This window comes from Dendropsophus ebraccatus, chromosome 5 (genome assembly GCF_027789765.1).
Source record: "Dendropsophus ebraccatus isolate aDenEbr1 chromosome 5, aDenEbr1.pat, whole genome shotgun sequence".
Classification (NCBI taxonomy): domain Eukaryota; kingdom Metazoa; phylum Chordata; class Amphibia; order Anura; family Hylidae; genus Dendropsophus; species Dendropsophus ebraccatus.
This window is the reverse complement of record NC_091458.1, coordinates 120,914,140-120,925,843: the sequence shown is the minus strand read 5'-3', so window position 1 is coordinate 120,925,843 and position 11,704 is coordinate 120,914,140. Positions and strand designations below refer to the sequence as shown.

Sequence of the window (11,704 nt, the reverse complement as noted above, 5' to 3'; positions counted from 1 at the left end):
CTAATGTGGGAGAGGTGTACTACCTTACTTAGAGAGTTACAATTCAGAAATCTGAAAATTTGGTGGCAATATGAGTAAATACAATTGTTAAAAATGTAACAGCAGTGATGTATACTTTTATTAGGATGAGGTGTGTGGTTGATTAAAACATTTTGCTATTTTTTATGCTCTGACTGACAAATATATTTTTTTTTCTCCTTGAACCCTACCCTTCTTGTTTTTCATGTTTGAACTGGGGGATCAACAGAGTTACCAGCTGAAGAAGGTAAGTCCATGAATTCTATTTTTTAGGGTGCTCACAGATTATTTCTTTTAACTCCACTATGTTTATTTAAATGGAGATGGGGAAATAAGTCGCTGCCCGTCCAGTTTTGCAAAAGCTTACTGTATGTTCCTCATGTGCAAAAGATTGAAAGCAGAGTTTCATGCAATGTGTATATAGTCAGATTTATGGTTAATTATGAATAATGCATTTAATCGACAGTACACCAATATATTAATTGCTTACCATTGCTCGTTTTCCTCATTTATATGGGAAAATTACCGGTATGTGGACTTGTTAAGGGTAGAATTGGTTTTGTTACCAGTGTGCAAAGGCAGATGGGAATTAGTAATTGGCTATTATACGGTATTTTATGTTTATCGCAATATCATAAAGAATATGGAATAGATTCTGTGGTCTTAAAGTGATCAATAATCTTTTGCTTTCCAGGAAAATCACTTTGGGAACTAGTGGTCGAACAATTCGAAGATCTTTTAGTCCGCATCCTTCTCCTAGCTGCGTTTGTGTCTTTTGTAAGTTAAAATTATTAAATTCAATTGTCTATTGTTTTATGTTTATATTGTTTGTCATTGTGTTCAGATGAAGTATTAGTCAGAGGGTGTTTAGAGAGAAACCAATAAAGTGACTCTGTACCCACAATCTAACCCTCCTAAATTGCTTGTGCCTTTGGATAGCTGCTTTTAATCCAAGATCTGTCCTGGGGTCTGTTCGGCAGGTGATGCAATTATTGTTGTAAAAACTACTTTTAAACTTGCAGCCCTGTGTCAAATTGGTGTGGCCTAGAGTGTCTATGCCCTTGCACCACCTCACTGTCCCTTTTCCCCGCCCTCTTCATAATTAGGAATGCCCCTAGAACAATTTCTGCTACTCATCACCTGTGTGAACCCTGCTCATGAGCTGGATCATTAAGGCACCTGTGCAGTGTTCGGGTGATGAATAAGAAAACTCCAGCCCTGGGGCATTCCTATCGACGAGGAGGAGGGACGGAGGGGCGTCGCAATCCTAGGGCACAGACACTCTAGGTCATGCCAATTTGACACAGGGCTGCAAGTTTAAAAGTAGGGTTTTTTTGTTTTTTTTAACAATAACTGCATCACCTGCCGAACGGACCCCAGGACAGATCTTGGATTAAAAGCAGCTATCCAAAGGTACAAGCGGTTTGGGGGGGCAGATTGTGGGTACAGAGTTGCTTTAAAGGGATATATAATATATATATATATATATATATATATATATATATATATATATATATATATATATATATATATATATATATTATTTGGACATAAAGTCCAGACTTTCAACTTTTTTTTGAGGATATTTACATTTAGAATAAACTAGAAAATGTACCCGGCGCTGCCCGGGTATAAAGTGTCAGTGTGTGTATAGAGGGTCCTGTATACCTGTAGTATAGAGTTGGTGGAGGTGCTGTATACCTGTAGTATAGAGTTGGTGGAGGTCTTGTATACCTGAAGTATATAGTTCGCGGGTCCTGTATACCTGTAGTGTATAGTTTGGGGTTCTGTATACCTGTAGTATAGAGATGGTGGAGGTGCTGTGGCAGTATTATCCAGTCACAGTATGGCGGTATTGGTCAGGTGTGGTGTGGCAGTGTTATACAGTCACAGTATGGCGGTATTGGTCAGGTCTGGTGTGGTGTGGTGGTTTTGGTCAGGTCTGGTGTTGGGGTGTTAAATGTGATGTGTGGAGCTATTACCTACCAGTCCTGATGCTAATTGGTGAGTGAGGATGGGGCATCCTCAGGTTTAGTGCTTAGGGCAGCAGCAGCTGGTAATACTGCCCTGTATACCTGTATAGATGGAGCAGGAGGTCCTGTGTGAGGCAGCTTCCCTAGCAACCACAACTCCCTGTGAAAATGAAAGCAGTAATCCTATTGGTTGCTAAGGCTCCCAACTGCTGTTTTCTCTGGGCAGCTGCAGCTAATTATATCACCTGTGCTTGCAGTGAGGAGATTTTCCCATTCATCTCTATGGGGCGCCGCTCTTCCCCCTCCCCCTCCTCTCCTGTACATCTGGCGGGGACGGGGACCTTCGCTAAAACCTTCCCGGGCACCCAATGTATCTGTGTGCCAAATTTGGGGTCAAATGGTTCAGGTGTTTGGAAGTCTATATGGGACAGACAGACAGACTTTCATTTTTATGATATAGATGAAGAGTTTAGGAGTTTCAGCTCCTTAACATGTGTCACCTTGTTTTTTAATGGACCAAAAGTAATTGGACAATTGACTCTTGGGCTGTTTCCTGGGCAGGTGTGGGCAACTCCTTTTGTTATTTCATTCTCAATTAAGCAGATAAAGGGCCTGGAGTTGATTTGAGGTGTGGTACTTGCATTTGGAAGATTTTGCAGTGAAGAAAACTTGTGGTAAAAGGAGCTCTCAATACAGGTAAAACAGACCATCCTTAGGATAGATTCAAAGTAAAGCGTTTACAGTTGATTTCACGCTGCGCATATTGCCGCAATTCTGCTGCAAGAATGTGCTGGCGACTTTCTTTATCTACTATGCCGGGCAGGTAAAAGTAGCAAAGATGCTTATCCACTCCAGTCTGCTTCTCCGGGTCCAGACTCACTGACAGTTTGTTCAGCCAATCACTGTGCTGTCCGTCCGCAGTCACTAATTGGCTAAGCGAACGGTCAGGGAGCTGGGACCTAAAGAAGCACTTGGGAGAGGTAAACATTGTGTCTTTACTATTTAGTTAAAGACACTATGCTTACCCACTCCCGTATTCTTCTTTGGGTCCCAGCTCCCTGACCGTTCGCTCAGACACAGAGTCTGGACTTGGTGAAGCAGACAGGAGCAGATAAGCATGGTGTCTTTTGTTATTTTTACTGGCCCGGCAAAGAAGTAGTTAAAGAAACTTGCCACTATATTCTCGTAACCAAATTAAAATCCGATGTGAGAATGCAGGGTTATAGACTCTAATGGTAGTGAGTGTTGCAGAGGATTTGCTGCGATATTCACAGCGTTAATTCCACTGCAAACTCGTTACTTGTGAATCTATCCTAGAGCCCTAAAACAAAAAAATCTTAAAAATTACTACAATATTAGGAGTGTCAACATTTACTGTATTGTACATCCTGAGAAAGAAAGTGAGCACTGGGGAACTCATCAATGCTAAAAAAAACACCCACAGAAGACAGTGGTGGATGATTGCAGAATAATTTCCATGGTGAAGAGAAACCTCTTCACAATAGCCAACCAAGTGAGAAACACTCTCCAGGATGTAGGTGTATCAATATCCATACCTACAATGAAGAGAAAGTAAATACAGAAGGTTCACTGCGTGCCGCAAGCCACTCATAAGCCTCAAGAATAGGAGAGCTAGTTTTCAAAGAACATTCTTTGGACAGATAAAACGAAGATCAACCTCTATCAGAATGATGGAAAGAAAATAAATGGCACAGCCATGGTACACCTTATAATCCAAAGCATAGAACATTATCTGTAAGACACAGTGGAGGCAGCGTGATGGCTGGGGCATCCATAGCTGCCAGTGGCACTGGGTCACTGATGATATACCAGGACAGAAGTAGCCGGATGAATTCTGAGCAATTCAGAGACATACTGTGTGCTCACGTGCAGCCAAACTGATTGGTTGGCGCTTCATAATACAGATGGACAATGAAGCCAAAGCAACACAGGAGTTTATTAAAGCAAAGTAGTGAAATGTATTTGAATGGCCAAGTCAGTCACCTGATCTCAGCTCAGTTGAGCAGCATTTCACTTGATAGAGATTAAACTTCATACAGTAGGGCCCACTGAAAACCCCTGCATTAAAGGCCTGACACAACATTAAACAGGAGGAAACACGGCATCTGGTAATGTCCATGAGTTCAAGACTTTGATAAAAACCCTTTGCTGGCAAAGCCCGTCCAAAGTATTAGAAATGAACGTCTTATTTACAATTACAGTGGTGCCTTGGTTTACGAGTAACTTGGTTTAAGAGCGTTTTTCAAAATTGGGACTTGGTTAAAGAACATTGCTTTGGTTTATGAGCTCCCTGTACTGGGTGGGAGCGCAAGTGGAGGAGCGGTATGGTCTGCACAGGGTGGTCTACAGCACTGTACTCTGACCCAGGAAGTCTCCCTCACCTTCCAAATCATAGCAGATCTGCAGTGTCCCAGTACAGAAGGTCCTTCTCCATATATATATTTGTTCTTGTACCGGAAAGGGTTAATGGCCACTGCAAAGGGTTGTGTATATTGCCCCCCCAGTGTTCAAGTCTGGTATTTCTCATATTTTCCTATGTATATTCATTTGTATTTGAACTTATGGTGTGATGATGCAACCGGCCTAGTGTCTCGTGACTTCTCCGGCTGCCATAGTAACCCCAATAGCCGTCAAGCTTTTGGCTGGGGTCAGTTAGTCACTTCCCTTTTACCTCAGTAGTCTTCTCTCTACCCTCAAGGGAGAAGGTTGTGTTGTTCCCCCCTCTACCTTCAAGAGGGAGGACGTGTGCTCTGCTGCTCTGCAAGCAAGGCCGCAACTCAGTGTGATCCTCTCAGCTACAACAGAGACAGAATCCGGTCCCGTCCTGACCAGTCTCGTCTTCAAGATTCTCTATTCTATTGAAAGGTCTGGGTGCCGTTCTCAAGTCGCTATTTTCTCCTCATCAACAGCAAGTATTCTGTTCAGTATTATTCCACCCAGCATCATTCTCAGGGAACTACTACCCTCATTCTCCGTTAAGATTGCGCTCACTCGAAGTAACGTTATCACACTACGGCCTATTGCAGCATCACCCATCTGCTCAGTTGTACTCAATTTTGTCTATTCCTGGTTACATCCAGAGAGACTGTGTTGCTATTGACAACCACCATGTTAATAAACGCACAACCACCGTTGTTTCCGAACCCTGGCATTGGGCTAGTTATTGGTGCCTTGACTAAGGGCAATGAAGAATTGTCGGGGCCCCGCATGGTCAGGTTCCCGTGGGTTGGTCACCTACCCTCGTGCCATAACCGTGACCTAACATCTGGCAAGTGGCTACCCGGGTCCTACCTACCACTACGAACTACTACTACCCCCAGTGGGTCACCCCAGATCCATGTCAGGCTGGGGCTTGCATCAGGGGACAGGACTGTGGAGGGAATCTTTCCATAGCTGTAACCTTTCTCTCCTGGACAGAGTGCTGCTATACTGTGCCCACATTTGCTCTGCCAGCTGATCTGTCAGCCTTTGTGTTTCCCATTCTCTCAATTACTGTACAGAAACTTATCATATCACATATTCTGCTGTTTCTGAATGTTTGTTTCATCTGTTTTACATGTTATTCAGAATAATAAATCATTATTTTTGGGGTGTGGAACCAATTGTCTGCGTTTCTATGATTTCTTATGGAAAAATTTGCTTTGGTTTAAGAGTGGATTTGGATTTAGAGTATGGCCCCGGAACGAAGGCACCACTATATTTAACTTGTCTAATTACTTTTGAATTGAAGGGATTGTGTATAGGAAATGCTTTAGTTCCTGACATTATTATGCAATCTTTTTGTTCAACCCACTAAATTAAAGCTGAAAGTCTGAACTTTTACTCTGAATCTGAATTGTTGTTTAAATTGTGGTAATGTACAGAACAAAAATTTGAAATATGTCTCATCCCAGATATTTTGGACCAAACTGTATATTAAGTCTTAATAACAATTTTAGAGATTATATAAATTTTGTAATCCCCCAAAAAATGGTTACGTCACGATACTACTTGATAAATGGCTATTTCCATTGTATTGAATAAGCCAAAAAAAATCCCAAAACAAGGCTCTTTGTTTAGTGACAGGATTGGATATTTGTGGCTCCCCATCTGTTGCAAAACTACAAAACTATGACAAAAACTCATGCCTGGATAGCCAAAGCTTTGGCATGGGGGAACGCGTTTCCCATCCCTGATTTAGGGCAAAGAGGTTCCCTTATCACTGATCTAACAATGCACACTGACATTGGCCAGGATTTACTAAGATTAGATGGAAACATACAAGATTGTCAGAAGTAAAGTGCTATCTGGTCCCTCTAGTTTGCCCTTATAAGACTACGATTTTGCGTCCTGCACAAAAGAAGTGTACATCGGGAAATGGAGAGAACATATGCACAAAACGACTACATCAAGCTAATGGGACAGTCGACCCCACGCAAGGCTGCATGTCTTGCTCAAGTATACCATTTTAGTTTTTTTAATAGATCATACATAAACATGCAAATATTTTCTCCATCTTGTTAATGCAACAGCTACAAAGAGGCTCCCAAAAGACTTAAAGTGACACTGTCACCCCCTTTTTGCAGTATGACTTCTCTACACAGGTGTAAAGAGTAAATTTTGCAGTTTTCATGCCCCATTTTATATCATACGTCATGTTGCTTATTACAGTCAAAAGTTATCTTTTATCATGTGGGAAATGTGTTACGTGGGCGGGGCTTCACGGTTCCAGCACCACTTAGCCCCACCCATGTTGCCACCGTAGGCTCCGACCCTCCGTGACATCATCGGGGCACAGTCTCCGCATTATCGACGGTCATTGGAATTGAGTGGCATAAAGGTCTAGGCTCCACCCCATCTAGGTCGGCCTGTACCAATGGCCACTGAAGGGGCAGGGCCTATGCGGTGATGTCACGAAGGGGGCGGGTCTATGGTGGTGATGTGGGCGGGGTTAAGTGCTGCTGTGACGTGAAGCCCCGTTCACGTAGTACAATCCACAGATGATTCAAGATCACTTTTTACGGCAACAAGCACCATGACGTATGATTTTAAATAAGGCATGAAAACTGCAAAATTTACCCTTTACACCTGTGTAGAGAAGTCATAATGCAAAAAAGGGGCTGACTGTGTCACTATAAAGCAGGTGCCACAGTAATAATTAATAAAACCATGTCTTAAACTTCACTTTATAAGATAGTTAGTTACTGCTGGGTAAGTTTTCAAGAACTGTGTGTGGGAGTGAGAGATTTTTTTTTTCCTGCTGTTAGCGGCATGTGAGTCAGAGCTATACAGATTGATGTAGAATCCACAAGGATGAGCAAGGTTATGATACCAAGAATACAGAAATGTACAATCTGCAATTGATGTTACTTCTGTTCTCAAGGCTATGCATTGTTCTGTTTTCTTCTTGAAAGGCATTATAGTGGAAAAGTCAAAAACGTCAACCGAGCTCTTTTAAATTCCAGTATTGTTTGTCAGTGCACATCTTAGCCCTCCATCCCCGTATCTATATCAATAAGAGGAGGTGTCATTGTTATTCGTATTAGTCAGAACAGTAGGCTATGGAATTGTTTGGTTAAACCTTTATTTTAAGTGTCTATTGAACTTCATAGTGTCTTTTGTGTAAATCTCTGGTGATGTAAGTGTCAACTTATGTAAAAAGGTCCTGATAAATAAATGTAGAACATGGTTACGTCTTTAAAAGTAGAGCCTCTCCCATGAGGGGAGTTGTCAGAGGCGCTAGTGTCAGAAGGGAAGGAGGCATTTTAAAATATTGTCTCGCCCTAGAAGAAGTGCAGTGATGCCACACCCAAACACTCCGCTACAGCCGGAAGGGAAAACACTGCAATGTATCTTCTCGCTATTTGAAGTATCAACCTGCGTACGGAGTGCTGAGGATGAAGGAAAGTGTCTTACTGTCATCCTCTGTGCTGTGCCTATGACATTAAGCCCTTAATCCATATGTAAATATGTCATTTTGGTGCACTGGGAGTGGGACTACCTATGAGCCCCCAGCTAGCCCACCCCTGATTATGAATATCAGTAGAGCAGGCTAGCCAGGGGGTGGTACAGCCAGGGTAGATTGGTGCACTGGAGGTGGTAGCCCTGTCCCCATCACCACAAATGGCAGATTTGCAGATTTTATCCTCATTGCTCCATGTTCTATAGGAACATATCAGCAGGTGAGATACTTCTAACCAGTAATAATATAGAATTTCTCAGATTAATTGCCGAACCTCTGTAGTTGTAGACATGGAGCATGGAACTCACACACTTCTTTTAGCTGCGCAGTGCTGCGTGTAGTGAAATGTGACTTACTCATATGAAATTACTCCAGCGGTATGACATTTGTAAGAAATGGAAGGATTTGTCTAATAACATGTATTTAAAAAAAAAATGGTCGTATTGATGCTTCCTAATATCACGTCAGTGGACCTAGGAAGTAGTAAACTTCTACACATTTTTCTTTTATTACAAAGCAAACTTATTAAATGGCATACAGGTTGTCTGATGTACAGTGATTGGCAGATTAGTGCACTCCATGTAACCTATGCTGTGTGTCCATGGACCTGATTCGATGTATAGTAACAACTGCCCGGTCTCTTGGTATCTTCTTAGATGTTTGCCAGCAGTTGTGTCCTCAGTAAAACCATATAAATAAGGAGACTTTGGTGTTTAAAGCGTAACTGTCATGTTTTTTTTTTTATTGCAGAAATCAGTAGTATAAGCGATTTTAAGAAACTCTGTAATAGGTTTCATCAGCCAAAAAAGCCTCCTTCTGTACTCAAGAAGCAATCTCCCAGCCTCCCCCCCCCCTGACTTCTTATCTGTGCATTATCAGGCAAACACGTCTTCATTACAGAGAAGCCAGTGAAGATGGGTTCTGCTCTCTCCATTGTAAGCCTATGAAGGGGGGAGGGGCTGAGGGAGATGAGGGAGCAGGAAGAGGTGACATGAAGGTCAGCTGTTTGTAGACTCTCTGGGCACCTAAAATGCTAAATTCAGGTGTCAGAAAGGTCAGTGCTTATCTATGAACTTACTGAGAGAAGATTGCAGGGTGTTGTGCTTTGCAGAAATCCCCCGTGCTCAGTCACTCCTAACAGCCCCTCCCCTCTCCATAGCCACATAATGGAGACAGAAATCCTGCTTCATTTGATGTGAGGGGGGAGGCTGGGAGATTGCTTTTTCACTACAGAAGGAAACTCTTTTAGTACATAAAACCTATTACAGAGTTTCTTAAAATCGCTTGTACTGTTGATATTTAATGTTTTCAGAAAAATGACCCTGAAATGACAGTTACGCTTTAACCCTTAGACGACCCAGGGCGTATAGTTACGCCATGGAAGTCTGTCCCCAGACGACCTAGGGCGTAACTGTACGCCCTGGGTGTTTCTCACGCTATGAAGCGCGCTCCGGAGCGGAGCGCGCTTCATAGCAGGTGGGGGCCGGCTGCAATCAGCAGCCGGGACCTCACCGGTAATGACACGCTGCAGCGATCGCGCTGCCGCGTGTCATTAACTCCTTAAACGCCGCGGCGTTTAAGTGTAAGTGACAGGGGGAGTCCCCTGTCACCTACCGATCGGGACCCCCGCAGTGTGACTGCGGGGGTCCCGATCGGTAAAACGGGCCGCCGGAGCTCTCTCACCTGCCTCCGTGCGGTCCGATCGGCGCTCTGGTCACTGAGCCTGCACAGGCAGGCTCAATGAGCAGATCGCCGATAACACTGATCAATGCTATGCCTATGGCATAGCATTCATCAGTGTAGAAATCAAAGTAATGTATGTACAAGTCCCCCAAAGGGACTTCAAATGTGTAAAAAAAAAAAGTTAAAAACACTAACACACTACCCCAAAACCCCTCCCCCAATAAAAGTTGAAATCACCCCCCTTTCCCATTATATAAATAAAACATATAAAAATAAATAAATAGATAAACATATAATATACCATAGCGTGCGTAATTGTCCGATCTATTAAAATATAACAAGCGTCATTGCGAACGGTAAACGGCGTACACAAAAAGAGGGAAAAAAGTGCGCGGATTACCGATTTTATGTTACATTATATATATAAAAAAATTAATAAAAAGTGATCAAAACGTCCGATCTTCACAAATATGGTATTAATAAAAACTAGAGATCATGGCGGAAAAAATGACACCCCATACAGCCCCGTAGGTGAAAAAATAAAACCGTTATAAGCGTCACAATAGTCCCATTTTATTTATAATTAATTGCCAAAAAAAAGGATTTCATTTAAAAAAAATATATAACATTAGAGAATCTGCGTAAACCTGCATATGGTTGTGTTCGTACTGACCTATAGAGTAATGGTATCATGTCGCTTTTACCATATAGTGCATTACGTAGACACAGGAACCCCCCAAACGTTACCATATTGCATTCTTTTTTGCGATTTCACCAATTTATATCTTCATAAATAATATATTTGGAATTCCATCATACATGTTATGGTAAAATGAAAGACGCCATTACACAGTACAACTATTCCTGTAACAAATAAGCCCTTAAATGGCCGTGTAGATAAAAAACTGAAAGTGCTGGAGCTCTTAGAAGGGGAGGAGGGAAAAACGGAAACACTAAGATCAAAATTTGCGCGGTCCACTGGGTCATTTTGGGCCTGGTCCTCAAAGGGTTAAAGAATTGAAATTGCCAAGGATTACTCGTATGACATAAATGCTTCACCTCATTTCAACAAATAATAGTTAACACTTTAGACTTTATCTTTGTTGTGTTTGTAGCATGCACATTTACCCCTCCCCTTCGTTTTAAAATTGCATGCATCATTATATAACCTTGATGTTGGGTGAATTGCTTGAACCACCCCTAAAACACAGAATATTGAATGTAAGATCCCATGCAGGGTTTCTTTCTGCAGTGTAAAATTAGATTCAGTTTCACACAAGGCTTGGACACCATAACCAGAACCTGACAGTGACCCAAAGAGGAATGACTGTTGCTGTGTGTCTGCTAGGGGTGTCTGAGCCCGGAGTACATGGGTGTGTATGGCTCTGCTGTTTCCTTGATCACATGTTATCTACAGTATGTCCAGAGATTTGCTGTAAAGCATATCACTAAATGCTGTTAAACAGCTCAGGTAAAAGTCTAGAGGGGGCGGGGTATGCATGGACATCTTACAAAGCAGACCCCAGTTTCCGCAGTAGCTGGCCTGAAGGGAGCCTGACTGAGACTGGATACTGGAGCATGCCCTTCCCCATGTCCCCCCCTTCTTTTCCTCTTACTTTTTCTTCTCACTTGCTAAATCTTTACTCTTGTCCTTTTTCCGTTTTACCTGTCAGAGGCTATTAAGCCTCTTTTTTTTCTGGCACCATATGCCTTGACACATACATATGGTGATCAGATATGTTGTGTGTCTTTATGCTTAGTAATTGCTGATGTTGATGTGCAACAAAGACATGTTTCTTACTATTGGTTCAATGTCCTCTTGATACCCTGGTTAGTGCCTGTGTGTGTGTGTGTGTGTGTGTGTGTGTGTGTTTATACATAAACGTGTGTGTATGTATGTATGTACACTACCGTTTAAAAGTTTGGGGTCACATTGAAATGTCCTTATTTTTGAAGGAAAAGCACTGTACTTTTCAATGAAGATAACTTTAAAGAAATAACACTCTATACATTGCTAATGTGGTAAATGACTATTCTAGCTGCAAATGTCTGGTTTTTGGTGCAATAT

At 42.2% G+C, this 11,704-nt stretch overlaps 1 protein-coding gene across 1 annotated transcript in view; it reads left to right on the top strand.

Moving 5' to 3' along the window:
• ATP2A3 (ATPase sarcoplasmic/endoplasmic reticulum Ca2+ transporting 3) overlaps window positions 1-11,704 on the top strand; it is a 140,581-nt gene that overhangs the window by 47,122 nt on the left and 81,755 nt on the right. The window contains exons 2-3 of the mRNA XM_069971144.1: window positions 248-265; window positions 713-795. Of these exons, the coding sequence (XP_069827245.1) occupies window positions 248-265; window positions 713-795 (101 nt within the window). The remainder of the gene's footprint in view (window positions 1-247; window positions 266-712; window positions 796-11,704) is intronic.